Source organism: Scomber scombrus, chromosome 19, assembly GCF_963691925.1.
Source record: "Scomber scombrus chromosome 19, fScoSco1.1, whole genome shotgun sequence".
NCBI classification, from domain to species: Eukaryota; Metazoa; Chordata; class Actinopteri; order Scombriformes; family Scombridae; genus Scomber; species Scomber scombrus.
Window position 1 is genome coordinate 14,496,429 of NC_084988.1, and position 19,553 is coordinate 14,515,981.

The following is a 19,553-nucleotide window of genomic DNA, read 5'->3' on the forward strand; positions in this document are numbered from 1 at the left end:
TAGTGGTGGCTGCATAGGCAATGTGACGTCAGTTTGTTGTGGTGTCCCCATGTGACTCTGTACCGCTAGTGTGTGTGTGTGTGTGTGTGTGTGTGTGTGTGTGTGTGTGTGTGTGTGTGTGTGTGTGTGTGTGTGTGTGTGTGTGTGTGTGTGTGTGTGTGTGTGTGTGTGTGTGTGTGTGTGTGTGTGAAATAAGCAGTGGACTGCTCTGTAGACCAGTAGTACCGCTGTCATTTTGGTAACTGATTATTGGTTTGGTTTTATTCATTTATCTACATTTTGAGGATTCCTCTTTCCTCCTCTCATCTATTTACTGTATCTCTACACTTTTTTCTTCTGCTCTCCTTTCTTCCCCTGCACTACTTTGTCATCTCCTCTTCTTTTCTCTGCTTCTCTCCTCAACCTTGTCCTTCCCTCTCCTCTTTTCTCCTTTCCATACCTTTACTCTTCTCTTCTCCTCTATCCCTTTTCTTGTTTTCTTCTATCCTTCTTTCTCCTCTCTTCTTTTCTTCTTTCCTCTCCTCCTCTTCCCTTCTTTCTCCTTTCCTTTTCTCTTCTGTATCCTTCTCCTCTCCTCTTTTCTCTTTTCTTCTTTCCTCCCCTCATCTATCCTCTCCTCTCTTACTCATCCTTGTCAAACCCTCTCCTCCCTCTACTTTCCTTTTCTCTCCTCTCTTTAGCCCTCTCCTCCCCTTTCCTCTTGTCTCACTGCCTTGTTCCTCTCCTCTCTTCTCCTCTTCTGTCATCTCATCTTCTTGCTTTCCCTTTCCTACCATTTATCCTCTTCTCCTGCATTATCGTCTTCTGTCTTCTCCACTCCTCTGTTCTCCTTTCCTCTTCTCTTCTCTCCTCCCTTCCTCTATCCTCCTTTCTCCTCTCCTCTCTCATCTAGCAGAGGAGGAGGGTCTATCCAACAGGCCCAGCCCCCCTGCGCGCTGACTTGTCCACACTGTGTGACAGGGGAAGGCTGGGCTGTCCCAAGCATTATCTAAACACTCTCACACACACAGGCTCTGACACACACACACATACAGACACACACGGTAACTGCCTGTGCCAGAGTCCGCCTGCGTGCATGCTCAGCTCAAGCCCTCTTAAAGCTGTTTTTCTGCTGGAGATCAGCGAGAGCTAACGACACACAGCTGCCTCTGCTGAAGACAGAAGAAGGACAAGAGGAGGGGAAAAGAGGAGGAGGAGAAGGGAGGAGAGGACAAGCGCAGGGGAAAACAAAACCACCAGCAGCCTCTCAACTTCTGTCTCTGGCGGTCCAGCGCAGTCGTTCTTCAGTGGGGAGTGTTTTCTGCTGTAGTTTAAGAGTTTTTCTTTGAAAGGGGGTGGGAAAAAAGAAGAAGAGGAGAGGTTGGAGTTCACATGACATAATCGGAGTGAATGGGTTGCCATGGTGAATCACCCAGGGAGCCTGACCCGTGCAGAGTGAATGGAGGGAGCGCCTTGGACGCCAAGTGAACGATAAACTAACGGAGTGGAGTCACCAAAGAGAGAGAGGAGAGCAAAGGAGTGGTGGATAACAGAGGGAGCAGAGGAGCGGAGCAGAGAGGGCTGAGAATGGAGGACGGGTTTTCCAGTTACAGTAGCTTGTATGACACCTCATCACTGCTACAGTTCTGCAACGGTAAAACGAACTAATTCTCTCCTTACTCTTTCCTTACTAACCCTAACCCATCCCGCCCTTCCCTCAGCTGCATTTCTCTGGACTTGACATGTCACCAGCTGACTGGCTAAACTTGACACCAAGTGTGTGTGTGTGTGTGTGTGTGTGTGTACAGACATGAGCTATTTTGGCTTGAGCTCCTATGGGCTTTGGCATAAAAAATGGAGTTCAGTCTTTATGTGCTTGTGTAAGAATTTCTCTCACTGTTAAAACATGTCAGCTCTTTTTATGAACCAATAGATATAGAGCAGATTTAACAGGGGAAACAATTGATTTTTAATATTTACCGATTTTTTTAATGTGAATCGTGCAGAGCTACTCTAGTAAAGTCCCAGAATAAAAATACAGAGCTGGAAATGAGCATAATAGGTTCCCTTTAAATCTTTACTTCAGAGGACATTTACAGAATATTGTCAAAAGTCTCTGAGAGCCACCAGCCAGAGAGCTAATAAACAAAGAGGGAGGATGAGGAACAGTCTGTCCTGATTACTGTGGTTCATGTCTGATGTGATTAGAGGGTATGTTATGCATATATTTCTCCCCAGTCCGCCGATTGTGGATCGTGAGGTTTGCTGAATGAATGACAGAACAGGACCCATTGCTCTTGATTTGCTCGCAGTCCTAATGTGATTTATTTGTTGGCAGAGGGAGAAACCATACTTCAGGCTGCTAATGTTATGGGTGGGAGAGGGGTGACTCAGGGAAGGAGAGCAGCATGACACATCAGTATGACATCAGTTTAGGATTTATTGCCAAGAATCTGCACGTTGATTTAGAAATGTATCGCATACTGTTTAGAATATTACTGAACTATGCTCAAAATGGTCCTATGTTTACAATATTCCTCTTTTATCCCAGTTCAACATGAGGACATATCATTCAAATGATGAATTGTTTTTGAGTGATGCTCTACTGTATGTTGGCCAGCTGGGTGATACCATCAATGCCGGCACACTGAAAAACTGAGCCCCCCCACACAAAGGGGATTATTCCCAACACAATAACCTGTGTCTCTAACAGAGACTACTACTGTAGCAGAGCAACTTAAAAACAAGCTTCCTGTTAACTGAAGATACACATTTAATGTTTATCATTTACAGGGTGGAACCCACCACAAAAATGTTGTCCACCTTAGTGACCAAGCACCACCATTGTGTATATCTATGATTTTTCAGTGTTCACTGATCAGTTACATTGACAGTGATGCTGGTTAGTGAGTGTAAGCTATCATTGTTGAACCACCATCGGTGGATAATGAAAAATCAATAATATTCAATACTCTGTTTAAGCACCACCAGTGGAGGGATGACGGGGATAGTATTGTCTAACAGAGCAAATCATGAATGTGGAATTACCATGGATACTTTACTGTTTTCATGAATCACTGATGCGATGAATCCAGTTATAAGCTTTTATTCCATATGGATTTCCCTTATTAAGTTCATAGCAATCATAAAAGAGGCAAAGAGGGTGAATTTAACTTTAGGAGCATGAGAATAAATTGCTGCATTAGAGCAAGATTTTAAAGTTAAATTGTACAATATTAACTGCATCTAAGTATCTCTAAGTTATCTCTCTATGCATTATTATACATTCAGTGTGGAGGAATAACAGACGACTGTTTTCCTGCACTTGAAAAGCTTCTCTGGCACATTTAGTCCATAAATTACAAATTTAAAAATGGCGTAGTGGCACAGTGTAAGGTCATGAGTAAAAAGGAAACTGAAATGTCTAACAAAGCTGAGGCATCAGTTGAATCCACAATTGCCATGTTAGAGTTCTGATTTCAGTGAAGGTTTGTTACCTTCCAGTTTGGGATGCACCTTTTCTACTTAAATGTCATATTCCTATGTGATGAACAAAGTGCTGATGCCAAAGATAACATCAGGGATGGGCTGGTTGGATTAACCTGAAAAACAGGTGTGACGTAGAATAGCTGCATAATTTTTTCTAAGGTAACAACTGACCTTTAAAACCTCTTTCAAATAACAGTGTAGTGGCAGGCACAGCTTTTCTTTAATGAGGCATGCCACACATTTATGGCCTGTGAGGCTCAGTGGTTTGGTGACAGGCTTGACTCTTTTATTAAACATCTGGAAAATCCAAATTATACTTTGTCCACTCTGCCTGCATTTAATTAACACAATATTAAGTCTCATTTTTAAGATTCTCCCTCGTTCTTTCTTCCATACCATGGCCAAGAGCCGAGGGAGAGCCAGTCAGTTTGTTTGTAATCCTTCACAATGTCATGTTTCCTCTACAAGAAAGTCAATGAAAGAAGACATGCTGCTTAGGGGCTGTTGCCAGGGATTTTCCAACCTCCAGCCCCCTGCTCTCTCACTCTCTTTCACTCTCTCTCACTCTCTCTCTTTCTCTCTCTCTCTCTCTCTCTGTCTCTTTCCTTCACTCACATGCACAAGCACACACACACACTCACACTGAAACACACCCAGCACAGACTGAACTTCATGGTAAGGGAGCAGCGCCTTGTTCGCTGTTCCAACAGACTGCTTAATTGGGTGAATGTTAGTTCAAATAAGTGTGTGCGTTTGTGGCTGTCCGAGCTACAGCTGATTTAAATGTACGGCGTGTGCGCACACATCTGCAAGGCCACTGTGTGTATGTGTGTGTATGTATGTTTGGTCCTTAGGCCAGAGTGACATCATACTGTGCTGCTGCTGCCGTCCAGCTGAACCCAGATCCACACCATGCAAAAGGCAATGATGCCATTCATTCCCTCTTTCTCTACGTCTCTCTTGTGGAGCATCCAACCAGACTAATGTTCAGAGACTAGGTCAGCTAAACTGCAGAAACACACACACAGGCTGCATGTTTGTCCCCAGCAGGTCAGGGCTAGCTCAGGCTAACTGAAAATTAGCCCCATTATACACTCAAACACACATGCTGGTTACAGCTAGTGGAGGAAGTGAAGCTTTTTTTTCCTGTGTTAAATTACATTTGGGTTGTACTGGTTCCGGACAAGAGGACAGTTTTGATTGAATTAGTCGGTGTTGGGTGCCTGGTAATGAGATTGCTGTTGTTTTTATATCCTTTGCCTATTTTCTGATATCAGATTGGGAGGATTCTTGTTCATTTTAAGGGATAAAAGGGATCATTTGGTGTTATCATGACTTTAAAGCACAATACTGTTTGTTTTTGTTGGTCATTACATTGCTCCCAACTATTTTCTTAATCCTACCATATCTTTTGAGTTTGATTTCAAGCAATCCTGAATGATTTCTATTTCTCTACAGTTTGAAAGTTGTCTGTCCAGCAGCAAACCTTTTTACGCAAGATGCAACCCAATTCCCAAAAAATAATTTCTACCTTGTGCTGCCTGCTTATTGTTTATCTTTGAATTGCAGCATGAAAGGAATGCTCTTTGGAAGTTGAATGCCAAATAGCAGATGTCAGAGCATCCTTGAAAGCACCGCAAAGTAATGTTTTAAACATACCCTTTGCACACAAATGCATTACTAGGGAAAGATAAAATCTTCACTTTGATGAATAACAATGGATGTCATGTTGTTTAATCTAGCAATTGTTTATTTGATTAATTGATTATTTGTTTAGTTTGTAAAATGACAAAGTAGTGAAAAATGCATCCATCACAGTTTCCCAGAACTCTTTTGATTTATTATTACAAGTCCAAAACCCATACAAACTCAGTGATATAAAATAACGACATTCTGACTCTTGAGAGCATGTTTGGCCTTTTTCTTCTTCTTCTTGAAGTTTCTGCAAGTTAATTTTCCTATAAAAATATGAATAGAACTCAAAGGCTGCGTGGAAAATGTTTTGGAAATTGATTGGTCATTATGCTGAGCACATGTAGCTGAAACATCCATTACCATTAGAGGAAAAACATGCATTAATGTGATTTCTTGTTCCTTAGCTCCTGATGCTTTAAAAGCTCTGGATGCATTAGTAAGTAAATCTAATAAGTAAATCTGTTAATAAGTAAATCCGGCTCACTTACAGCACTTTTACACAAAGCTCCCCGGCCTCTCCATCCTGATAAATCCATTCATCTCCATTCATTCTTTTACCTTTTGAGCTAAAGATATCTGCCCTGATTTGGAGTGAACACGCCTTTATCTCTGCGCTCCACACTCCTGCTACACACCCACAGGCACACTGGCACAGCAGCATAGCTTACCAGCAGTGGCACTGTTGCAAGATGGCACCAACACACAGACAGCTGAGGGGGCAGGGCGATAAACTCGCTAATGTGAAGTGCGTAGAAAGAAAGATTTTGTTCAGGGAAACCAAAATCACTCTAACCAAAAAGCAAAGGCAGAGGGAAGTGCAGATGGATGCAGCAGATGTAGGCGAAGAGGGAAATGAATAAAGACGGAGGCTCATTTGATGTTTTGCTGGGGGCATTTTGATACACAGCAGAGGTGACACGGCTCCATCCGGTCTCCTCATGTTCTTGGCTGTGCATCTATAGGTATCACCATCATCCAAACCCTGACTGATGATGGCACGTGTAGAGGGATTAGGATTAAAGCCCCACTCACGTTATCACACAGTAGCCAAATCAGGATGCCACGAAGGAGGAAGAGGAGTGTATCATGCCTGCATAGCATACTGGGGTGGTTGGGATTCAATGACTTATGTTTAAACTACTGTTCATATACAAGCATTAAAGTCTTTATTTTCTTTCATTTACTTATGAATCGTGGACTTGATATGCTCAAAAATTGCTTTCCAGATATCTTATCCTCTTCCTCATTGTCTCCTTTTCACTTTCTTTACTCTTTTCCCCTGGTTTCTTTTTACATTATCTATCAATGACTGGTAAACCCCACTGGGGAAGCTGATCTATACTCTAATATTTCCTCGAGTCTTCACTCAAATAAAACTGCACAAAAATGTCAGCAAAGAAACATTGAGAGGGGGGAAGTATTAGGAACTGATGTGTCTCTGTCGGCCGTTACTCATCTGTAACTTTAGTATGTATCAGAGCAGCCGTCCAATAAATATCGACCTGAACGGGATAACTCATCCACTACTGCTGATTCATTTAAAGGTTAGCATTGATTTCCTATAGCTGTGTCAGTAAGAGCACACACCACTCTCCATTTCTTTTCATTCCCCCCTCTCTCTCTCTCTCTCTCTCTCTCTCTCTCTCTCTCTCTCTCTCTCTCTCTCTCTCTCTCTCTCTCTCCTTATTTCTCAGGCTGTGTTTCTTTCCATTTTCCTTCACCCTTCATCCCTACGTCAGACTCTCTCACGCTCTTTGTTTGATCTTGTGCGAATGCCCCAAGTGCAGCTTAGAGTGCTTTTCTGTTTTGTTTTTTTTTATCTCCAGACAGTCAGATATTGAGCAGAGCGGTTTCGGTTTCTGTAGTCACGAGTCATGCTGCTGCCCCCACTCTTATCTCCTTCACTTTTTCCCCCCTCCCTTTTTTTCCTGATAAGGGTTTGTCTCGCACTTTCTCTTTCATGCTGCAGAATAGTGAGCCATTAACTGCTAACACTTACACAGAATGACAGTGTGGGCTCATTAAAAGTGCACAGCTTTATTGAATGGGTAAAGCAGGCTACTGAACAAACCACAGGCCCAGCAGCTACCCTGAATCTCCCGCTCTGTGGTGTATGTTGTCTAAAACAGCAGTGTAGAAAAGGCCCTGAAGTTATGAGTTAGAGTATTAATTACCTTTGTCTTTATGGGGCTTTATATGTTTATGTACTGTTGGGTATCTGTTTATTCAGGGCTTGTAATTCAATGGGTGAACCAACACGTGTGAATGAAAAAGTGAGTATTTATCTACCGCTTTACTTGTGGTATTTGATTTCCTTGCCAATGTCAATGACAGTTTGGAGCCAAGGTGAGCTGAGGGCCATAAACTACAAGTAGTTTGTGTAGTTTAGTCATGAGCAGTGGATGGTTTGGGTTAGGGTTAGTTGGGATTGGGGTTGGGAGGGGGTCTTGTAACATGTTAGGGTTAGGGTTAGGGTAACATCACAGGGGCTGAGTCATGTAGTAAAGTTGGTGTGTGTTGTGTAGGTCTGCAAGACTGCAGATAGACCCTTCTCATGAACTAGCATGCATGAAGCTGGATACAATTAGTGTAGTAATCACGTGATGATCATGTAGTAAAGTGGGTGTGTTGTGTAGATACTACAAGTCTGCAGATAGACTTACTCGTAGTAGTTTATGGCTGTCAGCTCACCTGACTCAGCACATCACATCAAAATAGGCCATGTTCAAAACATGTTCATACATTTATTACCTGTTATTGATGCTATTAAGAGTTTTATGGTTGAGCTATAAAAGTCAAAGGAATCATAAATAATAGGAAGTGTTAGTAGTAACTTAAATTCTTAATTTGTCTGAGAATCCCATGTTAAAAGTGTTTGTGGTATACTGCGATAGTGTGATAAGGAGAGAAATGTAATTGTAACTGTTTATATTAGGTTTGGTAAAATTATGTGTATTACTGGCTATAGGTGAAATTAATGTATGCTAATGTTATCTGTCATTCGGTTGTATTTTGTTGTGTGTGTGTGTGTGTGTGTATTACTGCAGATGTAGGAAGTAAACAGCATATCAACCATCTCTCATTTCATACTCTGGAAGATTTGGCCTTAAATGTTCTGGCTGACACACAGCCCAAACTAAGCACATTACTAGTCTCTCCTTTACAAGCAGATTGTGTTGCAGGAGGGTCAAGCTGTGTGTTATTGAGATGTGGTGGAGCCAGCAGATCTGCGGCTGGAAAATGATGCCACTTACATAATAAAAACAGTCTGGTGTCCACGTAGTGCCAGCCCTCGACACTGGTACCATGATGTCCTGAAGAATGGTCTGCCCTTAATATTTGTACCATATCCTGTAGATACTGCACATACCAGAGGAGGGTTTATCTGCATTGAGGTGCATAATATCTGCAAAGGAAACTGTATGCAAAAATAGGCCACAAGCCAGGAACATACTGGGCCAGGATCAGTTGTCAGGATGACGCAGAATATTGGCAGACGCATTTTGGCATAAATGTGTGCAGACTCAGTAATGACGTGTTACTGACATCTGCATCTACGTACATGAGGTCAGTGAAAAGACATCTTTGCCCTATAAATCTAAGGGCAGCAATGATATAAGAGCATTAATGAACAACCATTTTCATATTCGTTATCTGCCTTCTTTACAAAAATATGACAATATGAAATGTTTTAGTGTGAGAGGGTTATCTGTGTAGACTGTGTAGACAAACACGCAGTGCTTGAAGGAGAATTTACATGTTCATGATAATTTTAAATTTGAAATCACAGTTGAGCATTTAGGCCACACAACAGTAAACCAAGTAATAAAAATGCACTCGAGCAGATAGACAGACTGAAGATACAGTTTCTGTGTGTGTGTGTGTGTGCATCATGTAAATTAAGTTACAGAAACCTAACTCATTTATCTTGTTGTTATGTTCTTCTTATTATAATTTATTTTTATGTATGGTATGATCATTGTGCATTTTATCCAGGGACAAGGTTACAAGCAAGTCAGTGTGCTCATACAAACAGCCTCTTGGCGAGCCAGCGGGCAAAAGATGCCATTTGTCATCTGAACCAGTATTTCCCTTCTCTGCTCTCTTTCTCCATTTCTTTCTCTCTCATCTTTTCCTCCACTGACACACATTCAAGCAGCCTCCTTCCATGACCCACTAAAACAATCAGGCATGTAAAGCAGGAGTGTGAGTGAGTTCCTGTGCTAAATATATAAACATACTCTGACTCTGTGTGTGTGTGTGTGTGTGTGTGTGTGTGTGTGTGTGTGTGTGTGTGTGTGTGTGTGTGTGTGTGTGTGTGTGTGTGTGTGTGTGTGTGTGTGTGTGTGTGTGTGTGTGTGTGTGTGTGTAACAAATGCTTCTGGCAGTGGCACATGAAAGAGAAGTGCTTTATGGTTGTGTGAAAATGTGTGTGTCCATCTCCATGTTCTCTGTGTGTGTGTGTGTGTGTGTGTGTGTGTGTGTGTGTGTGTGTGTGTGTGTGTGTATGTGTGTGTGTGTGTGTGTGTGTGTATGCGTGCCATCAGAAGGTCAAGAGAGGAGACTTGCAGGCTCAGTCCTTGAGCAGGATGTCATGGATGCGTAAAAATACCACCAAAGAGCCAGAAACAGAACTGTGTGTTCCAGCGGGAAGTTGAAAGATTCAGCTCTGCATGATAACACTAAATGTGTTAAACAGAGCGTTGAATTTCTACCTGTGGGGGAGGGTAATAAATCACACAAGTCAGCAGAATCCCAAAGAGATGCCATTATTTTTAGCTTTTGCTTGTGTCCTGAAAGTATCATCAAAGCTACTAATTCAAGACAACATAAAACAATAAAAAAGGCATTCAGTTATGAATTCTTCAATATGAATATGAAGTGAAGCATATTCAAATGTCTTTCATATTAGTATGCAAATGATTCCCAGCACAGATAATCAGTGTGTCTGTTTGAGCACAGGTATGTGTGTAAGCATTCATGTGTGAACCTGCATGTCTGTGCATAAATCTCCCTTTTAATCCTGATGTGCATCACCAAACCGTTTAAGATTAATTAAAGATAAATTCAATTACTGTGACAAGGCGAGTGTTATATTTATGGTAATGATCCCCATCAGCGTATTGTCTCCACTGAGGCTAAAGTCATGGCACATAGATTTGGTTGCTCCTCATCTCTGAATCCTGGCCAGGATTTCATCTGGCCAGTTGTCATGTGAACAGATATAATTAACCTCTCTGTGCCTGTGGTGCAGCTCCTAGAGGCGACTCAGCACCCTAATTGATCTCTTACATCTGCTGTTAATGGAAGAACCGAGAGGGGAAACCCCAGCTCTCTGTGTGTGTGTCGTTGCATGCGTTCAACCCGCCTGTAACAGATGGAGAGGGAAAACAGGAGAATCACATTAGAAATTCCATTAAAAATAGATTCATCAAGAACACAGGTGCGGAGATGAGAGGAAACAGGATGGACATAATGATTTGGCTTGTTTACCCCTCTATTATTGTCTGTTCCAATAATGACTTAAAGGGAAACCATGCATTAACATAAATGCCTTAATGTTCACTCCTTTGATATAATATATAATTCTTTATTTTAAATTCTTATATTGTAACTATCAAAGGTGAATATCATGGTTTGTTCCTCAAACCCAGGAGTGGATTTCCATCTAGACTCACACTTTATCAGCGACATTCAACAGTCATGCAGGCTAACAGTCCTATATGGCCACAACAGCTATTACCTTCTAAGTAAAGAGAAAAGCTACAATCTTTGTAAATTAACACAATTAAAAATGAATCAACACTTTTGATAACTGAAAAATAAAGTCAGTTATTGAGCAAAATGTCAAACATTCTCTTATTCTCAGCTGCTTTTCTCTGTTTTATATCATTGTATATTGAATATTTTGGGGTTTTGGACTGTTGATCAAACAAAACATTTGAAGATGTCACCTTGGGCTACGGGAGATTGCCATTGGCATTTTTCACATTTTCTGACATTGCGTAGATAATGAAAATAATCCTTTGCTGCGAACACAGGCACAATTCATCTTTATGTAGAGGAAACTTTAGGTTTGGCTATCATTTTCTTGCCTCTTGAAGTCAGCCTAAATCTAATGATTTAAGAGAGATTTAAGTAGGGACAGCCTCCACTGAGCGTTTAGGAGATTACATAAGCATTTAAGAAACTATTTAAAACATATTAAAACAATTAGGTCTTGTAGATATAAAACACATCATGACACAAGGGCTGTTTCTTGTCCCAAATGTATTCATAAAACTTTATACCCTTTCCATGGAAAATCTGAGGGAAAATCTGACATTTGCCAAACAAGCAAAGACCTACAACAAACCCAGCGAGCAATGTTTTCATCTAATCAGATGTATTTAAGTCAATTCAAGCTCATGTACCAGTCAAGGAATGCATCTGATAACCAATACTTTAAAAAGACACCTGCTCTGAGGACACTGCCTCTATGTGTGTGTGAGCCCATTATTTCACAACATGGATATCTGGTTTCCCCTAACAACACTATTACTGGATGGAAACACGAGTGCGTACACACACACACACACACACACACACACACACACACACACACACACACACACACACACACACACACACACACACACTGGATGGAACAAGTGTCCCGCCTCCTGTTCCTTCCTGGTTGTTTGTTACTGGGGGACAATGCCTTGTTTTATGTGGATAAAGGTTGAGACTGAGAAAGAGGCCTGTGTCAGAGCCTGGAGCCCCTGCCAGAGCATGACTTAGTGCTTCTGTGGTCTGATTCCTCCCCTAAAAGTCACAGCAGTAAGAAGGGTGTCTCTCTTTATATTGCTGTTATGCCACATTGAATTTGCTTAATTCTAATCCGGGCAGAGGCGTCACATAAAGTTTAGCATGTTGTATCCATCTGTCCCTCAGTATCACTTTCATGTCTGACAATAGAAAAAAGGAAACAAGGATAAATAAATAAAACATTTTACTGCCAAGTCCTCTTTAAGTGTAATCCTTGAGTTTCGGCTCTTTCCTCTCACAGTCAGTACATTTGTGGCTCTGTGTCAAGAATCCAGCTGAGGAGAGACAGACAAATACAGTGCAGAGACAGAGAGGTGAAAGATGTTAGAGACACAGTAAGATAGAGAGAATATAAATCTAGCCTGCTGCTAAGCCCAAACCCCCTGAATTTAGAGATCACTAGCATTGAACAAGATCTGCTCCACATATCCAGCATAATCCCTCTGTCACACTGTGAACGCATCCTCTCTGACAGAGCAGAGAGTGTGTAGGAGTGTGTGTTATTCATGTATTTCTACTTTCTATCCTATCTCTTTTATTTTTGGGTTTGGCCTCTCTTCATTTTTATTCCTCACACTGTCTCACAAAGACTTGCGGCAGGCAGGCAGGCAGACAGAAATGCTGATGTTGTTTGTTGCATCATCTAATTATGCTCTCTTAAAACAAGCCACGTACACAAGGTTCTGCTTGTATATGAGTGGTTTTCCGTACATTACTTCCTCCAGCATCTCTCTTCTTGTATGTTCGCAGAAAGTGTTTGTTAATGATGTGTGATAGTGAGAGCAGATAGGTGGGGGTGGGGTGGGGGTGGGGGGCTTCCCATTTGACCTCAATTTGTCCCCAGGAAGGATGTAGCTGATGGGAGGAAGGAAGAGTTCAACATGTTAGTACCTGGTTCATACAAGAGCAGCAGGATCTCTCACGGGGGTCATTTGGCGTCTCTTCATGCTCCTCTCAGACCCCCCACACACACTTTATGACCCAACACTCACGCATATTCACTCTTTTCCTCTTTCTTTTCTCTATCTTTATCCCTCAGCTCATGTTTTGACATGACAACAAGCCCTCCTGCCATGTTTGTCTCTCTCCCTGCACTTTTTTCTCCTCTTTAATCTCTACTTAGGTCGAGTGTGAGGGCTTCCCTTCCTCTGATCCACCTCTGTCTATTTATAGCTCTTAAGCCTCAGAGGGAAGGAGCCATCAGAGGGCCGGGCAGCTTGTAAACCATGTGTCTGTCAGACTAATCTGGCCAGTTGATTAGCTGATACACCTCTGTCAGGTGATCCACTGCTCGCTTCAGGTGACATGTGGGATTGGTGACATTTTAAATAACTCTTTCGTTGTTCTTTTTTTCCCCCTCCATTTCTCTTGTTCTCTTTGCTTTCTCCAATCTCCAACTCAATTGGTTTTGCAATTTTTCATTCTGCTGACAGGTACCTGATGGAGGATTTAAGACATAAGTGGGGCAGACTGCAATTTTCTAAATGTCGCAATTTCAAACATTATATTTTTCTTGTCTTGTAATGTGAATGAGATTAGGAGAAAAAAAGAAGAATATGCAATTCAACAGCACATATTGATATAATTTTAGCCACATTGCTTGCAGACTTAGGGGCTGATTATTAAGGCTGATTATTAACCGTTAAGTAAAGAAAGCTCACAAAAATGTAGCTACTATTTTTACTGACTACTATTTAGCTCTTGACTTTGTAAAAAAGACACATTTCATTGTTGCAAATTTGAACTACAAATTTTGAGCGGCTGTTGAGTTGCTGCCCCCACCTTCATTCACTCTTATCCCTGCGCCTGTCTCTCTGTCAGTCTCTTAATCACTACCTCCTGTACTTCTTGGCAGGAAATTAAATCCTGTGTGTCCCACTTGATTATGATTAGGTCCAGACTTACATTTACTGAAGCCAGCAGTGGACGGAAGCTGTTTAATAAGTGTGACTCATAGGTCTTGCGAGATATAGCTTTCCTGAAGGCATAATCTGCAGCAGCTGAACTGGCAATATGGCAGCGCCCCATTTGGCCAAGTGCGTTCGTGTTATGAAATTAGAACCAGCCGGCAGACGGGACTTCTGCAGCTAGATAGATGTGCCAGCAGTGTGGTATCAGTGCTATGTCCCTGTCACTGAAAAACAGGAATTGCTGTCATAATGTTGTGACAGGCTATTTCCCATTGCCTCTTGTTACTTTGATTTATCGGTTTTCCGCAAACACTGGTTGTGGTTTTTCAGAAACCTCCCATAGAGGTGCAGCTTAACCTGGCAGCTGAACTTTCCATCAAGTCAATTGAGCTTTATTGTGTGGCTTCTTTGCACCGCTGACTGAAAAGTAAATGGACATCAATCACTCCAGTTGTGTGCAGGAGCGCTCATACATGGTGCGACAGCTGGTTTTTATCACTTTTCCTCAGGGTGAATCTCTTTAATGCCATTGTTCTATTCCCCCAGCATGTGTGTATGTTGTGTATAGAAGTGCACATCTATTAATGTGCCAGTGCATATAAGTGAAGGAGTGGGTCAGCTAGAAAGGCAGACAGCACAGATCAGCACGGGGCTGATGCAGAAGATATTTTATACATGAGGTCACCATGCATTTCCCAAAATGTGAAAGTGCACCCTCTGTGTTTATCAACAGAGCTATTTTAGACATTTTACTCCTTCATAGTATTGATCCTCGTGGCTGATGAGAGTGCAGAAGGGGGAAATGGGTCAGATCATGTGTGCACACTCCAGTGTTTATTACTGAGGTCAGTGAATGACTAAGAAGTATGGAGGAGATGAATGTAGGGGCTGGTGAGTGTGTTTTTTAAAAGCAAGAAGAGTGAAGAGTTGAGTGCCTGTTGTCTATTTGCCCTTCATTGAACCCCTGTGGCTGAATTGATGGACAAGCACTTACTAAGCAGGCAGGTGGTCCTGCCAGAATGACAGTGCCTTGCAGAGGAAGGTAATAGGGAGCAGCATGTCATGATGCATTAGGGTGAGCAGATAGATGAACTCAAAGATCCATCTCAAATTTGTGGCCCATCCACATATTGACCAGATAATGAAATGGGGACAGAAAAAGAGTCAGAGGCAGATGCTGAAAAGAACTGACAGAAATGAAGTAATTTAAGCAACCAGTTGACAGGTGTGAATACCGCACTGGAGCAAGAGGTGATTGGTGGGGTGTGATGATCTGCTTATGTGGGGTTGAGAGAGACATGGGGGTATCTGAATCGTGCATGTGGTGATGGATTTGCTGTTATATGAAGATTGACATCTCACAGATGACTCTCTGGACTGAGAGCATGTGACCTAAACCAGACAGTGTTGTCACATCAAGAGCAAATTTAACCAAATATGTACTGTCTGAGCTGCGGTCACATTTCTTCTGTATGAAAACAAAAACCAAACCTAACCTTCTCTGACCTTTTTCTGACTTTCTGCCTGGATGTGGCTATAAAACACGTCATTGGGCGTTAACTTGCCCCAGAGGTTTGAACCGTGGAGCAGGGTGACAGACGATATTAACCCAGAGCCGGGGAATCACGGCCGTGACAGCCAGTCATTGTACTTCAACGATGGATGGTATCATGCTGTCATTGTGTCAGTGTTGGGAGCAGACCCACAACAGATGCTGGGTAGATAATAGAAGCTTTATCTCTGGATATCCTCTGTGTGCCACATATTCACTTATGAACAAGGACTGCTTCAAAGGAAGCATCTCAGGTGAGCAGAAATTAGTTATTTTATGACAGGGAAAGGTTTTGTCATGTGTTTGTTTGGATGAAGAAGCCATATTGCTGTTATGAAACAGGACAGCATTTCCTTTGAGTAGAAAGCTTTCTGTAAGAGGATGTATATGCGTATAAAATGAGCCATATTTCTCAAGGCTGGGAGTATATTGTATTAGATTATTCACCTGCAGGTTTTCATTATAAGATTCCCACCTGCTGGGCAGGTGAGAATATTAGATGATGCATACAAACACTGTTTCTATGAAGTGCCTCTGAGGTATTGTTATCATAAAAAGGCAGCCTGTCACTCTCTGTGAACATTGAAGTCTAAACCAAGTCATGTTCTATCCCTGCTGGTATTTTTAGCCACGCTAGCAGCATGGCTCCAGGGATGGCATTGTCTGTCTGCTGGTCAGTATCTCAACAACTAGTGGATGGATTTCCATGAAATTTTGTACAGATATTTATGGTCTCCGGAGGATGAGGCCAACTAACTTTGCTGATCCTCTGACCTTTCCTCATGAGACTGCATGAGTTTGACCTTTCTGGTTTGTTGAAAACAGCTATTGAATGGATTGCAATGACATTTGGTACACTACTGTCCCCAAATACAATCTCACAGAGCTGTTAGCATTGCTGTAGACTCTACGTTTCAATGTGAAGGAGGGTTGAAATGAGAGCTGTGGATCTCTTCTTATGTGTGCAAAGAGCTATGCATCACAACACAGCAATAATGGCTTTGACAGTGACTAAAGGGATTCCAGCAAAATAAAACGGGGCACTGGTGTGTGTGTGTGTGTGTGTGTGTGTGTGTGTGTGTGTGTGTGTGTGTGTGTGTGTGTGTGTGTGTGTGTGTGTGTGTGTGTGTGTGTGTGTGTGTGTGTGTGTGTGTGTGTGTGTGTGTGTGTGTGTGTATTCAAGCAGTAATTGGTTGTTTCAGCCATTCTCATTTCCAATTCTCTACTACAAGCGTCAAGCGTCCCATCTGCTTAATATACCAATTTACCATCCTGTCTGATCGAAGGTTCCCCCTTCTAAAATGGTTCATAACCAGAACACAGACAGAGAGGTTTTTTTTGTTTTTTTTGCTCACTAATGGAATTTGTCCACTTGTAAACAAATCTGTGAAATTACTTTCCCAGCATGTTCTGCCAATTAAATTAAAATGATTTTAGTGGTCCTTATGGGATTATGTCCTTAACAATATTATTGTGAAGCATAAAATCACGAAATGATATCTGTGCGCTATCACACACATTGCACATCCTATTTACACATCCAAGACGAAATTTGTAAGATTGTCATGTTTTAAGTAAACGTACCAGGATGATAATTTGGGGGATTTTACTATCTGAATATTCTCTATTTGTGTCAAATTTGGCAGGTTTATAGCGTAATTGTATTTTTTCATAACCTGAAAGTGGTTTGGTTGTACCAATTATGACTAATCTACTACATTAATCATTTATTGTGAGTGAGAGCAGCAATATATATTAATCTTACATTACCCCCATAATATTAGGTTGAAAGTTGCTTTAGTGGTTCATCTAGAAAATCATATTTGCTGATAAGTTATGTAATTGCACAGTGAGAAAAACATACACACACACATATATATATATATATATATCTTTCAAGGTATAGGGTTATAATATTAAGCAATATAATCAACAAATCTTTATAATAGTCTAGTATAATATAGGTTAAAAAAACCAGCCCCCAAAAAACAACCTACAGTTCTTCTAGCGGCCACAGTAATGCACTCCAGAACAACCCATAGGACTGTATTGTGCTGCTTACTAAAACTGTTACAAATCACTGTTAAAGAATAGTGATGTTTTATGATGTGACAACGCTGTGGTTAAAGTCTGTTTAGGTATAAAAACACTTGGTTAAAGTCAGAGAAAGATTACTTAAAATGTGGTTTATACTTCATTAAAAAATACATTTCCTTAAAAAAAAGTCCCAACTCGTGGTTGGAAACGGGAAGCCAACAGTGGTCTCCTGCAGCAAAGTCAATTTTTTCCTTCCAGCTATCTAACTCTCTAGCCATCTACCCAACCCGCCTCCTAATAAGGCAAAGTCATCTTACCAAGTCCTCTTATATTGACGTCATCGGAACTGTGTCACTCTAGCAGGTCATAACTATTTTGACCGCTAAATGGTGTAAACGTAAGTGTAGGTCGTTTTTGCCTTCCTGAATTTAAGACTTATACTGTTGTTTTTCTCCTCAGGACATTTCTGGTAATAAAATGCCTAAAAGATCTACAATATTCAAGTACGAACAAATATTTGACAAGGCTTCTGCCACAGATGTCCTGAGTCCTCTGAGACTTGGAGGTTCATCACCTCACTTTGCTTTCACTCAATTGTCTGAATCATCTCACTATGTTTCACATACTGCTGTTTGAAAATATTATTTACAGAGAAGTCAAGAGCTTCCTCAGATTTTCCTAACATTACCAGGCAGTCTGGTTTTTAACACAGATTCTCAGAGGTAATGCACACTGCAGATCTGCCTAATCACCAGATGCCTGCTCTCTAATACATTATTCATCAGAATGTTATTACAAGTCTGCAGGGAAAAGACAGCAGTGATTTACATTAATATTTCATCAAACCACTGTGACATCAAAGTCTTAATGGAGGACACCCTGCATGTGTGTGTGCATTTGTGTGTGTGTGTGTGTGTGTGTGTGTGTGTGTGTGTGTGTGTGTGTGTGTGTGTGTGTGTGTGTGTGTGTGTGTGTGTGTGTGTGTGTGTGTGTGTGTGTGTGTGTGTGTGTGTGTGTGTGTGTGTGTGTGGCGGGGATGCTAACTAATGAAGTGGACCCTGGTGGCCAGAGCTTGGCCTCTATCGGGGTGTCAGGTGGAGAGGTGATAATAATGTGTTAAGTTTGTTTAAACTCAAAGAACAGACAAACAGACTCATGAATAAAGGTTTTGATAGAAAAGCCGTTGGCTCTTTGTGTCGTGCGAAGGCGAAGCCTCTCACAGAGTCTGAAAGTATAAAAGCATAACATTGAGGTCCAGGTTTGAAAGGAGTCTGTCTGCTTGCATTTTATTCCTGGCTTTGCCCTTTCTCTTTCGGTCCTTCTTCGTCTCCATCTGCATGAATTAAAGATAAAGGTACAATATAATAATATAGAACTGTTGAGAGTTAACTGTAGATTTGATCTGCTTAAAATAAATGAACAATTTTATTTCTAGGAATTATTCTTTAAATTTAGTTATTCAAAGTCATGACAGAGCCATGCTGCAGGATGAGAGGGATATTTTTGTAAAATATAGATACTAAACAAACTTTTACGAACCATAATATATATTTGCAGATATAAACTGTCCAGTCTTGCTTACATGAGTTTATTAAACAGAAGTATCCTCTATGAACAACTTTTGCTATAATCAAAGCCATCTCTATAGGATTTAGGCACCTACTGACTCATATAAGATGTACGCTAAATGTCAGACATGCTATCTTGAGACATTTTCCACATTTCTGACTCAGATCACTGTGTTTCCTCAGATGACAGTGCGTCAGCAGCGAGCAGTATGGAGGTGACTGACCGCATCGCCTCCCTGGAGCAGAGGGTCCAGATGCAGGAGGATGAGATTCAGCTGCTGAAGTCCGCTCTGGCCGACGTGGTGCGCAGGCTCAACCTGTCTGAGGAGCAGCAGGCCATGGGGTCACGCAGAGGACCCACCAAAGGTAACATACAGTACATGAGCTTGTTTTTTCTTCCTTTCTAATAGGGATATCAAGCAAAAGGACAATTAGGTTCTCTGGCATAACAGTTGTTTGTCCTTTAAGATTACAACATGCACACACACATTATTTACACAAAGAGGCCTCCTCTCT

General features: G+C 41.4%; 1 protein-coding gene across 2 annotated transcripts in view; it reads left to right on the top strand.

Annotated features, from left to right (window-relative positions):
• The first annotated feature begins 1,381 nt into the window (after positions 1 to 1,381).
• Positions 1,382 to 19,553, top strand: part of eml1 (EMAP like 1) — a 38,136-nt gene continuing 19,964 nt past the window's right edge. For both annotated transcript variants that reach the window (XM_062440971.1, XM_062440970.1), the window contains exons 1-2: positions 1,382 to 1,633; positions 19,221 to 19,403. In XM_062440971.1, the coding sequence (XP_062296955.1) occupies positions 1,567 to 1,633; positions 19,221 to 19,403 (250 nt within the window). In that variant the 5' untranslated portion in view covers positions 1,382 to 1,566. The remainder of the gene's footprint in view (positions 1,634 to 19,220; positions 19,404 to 19,553) is intronic.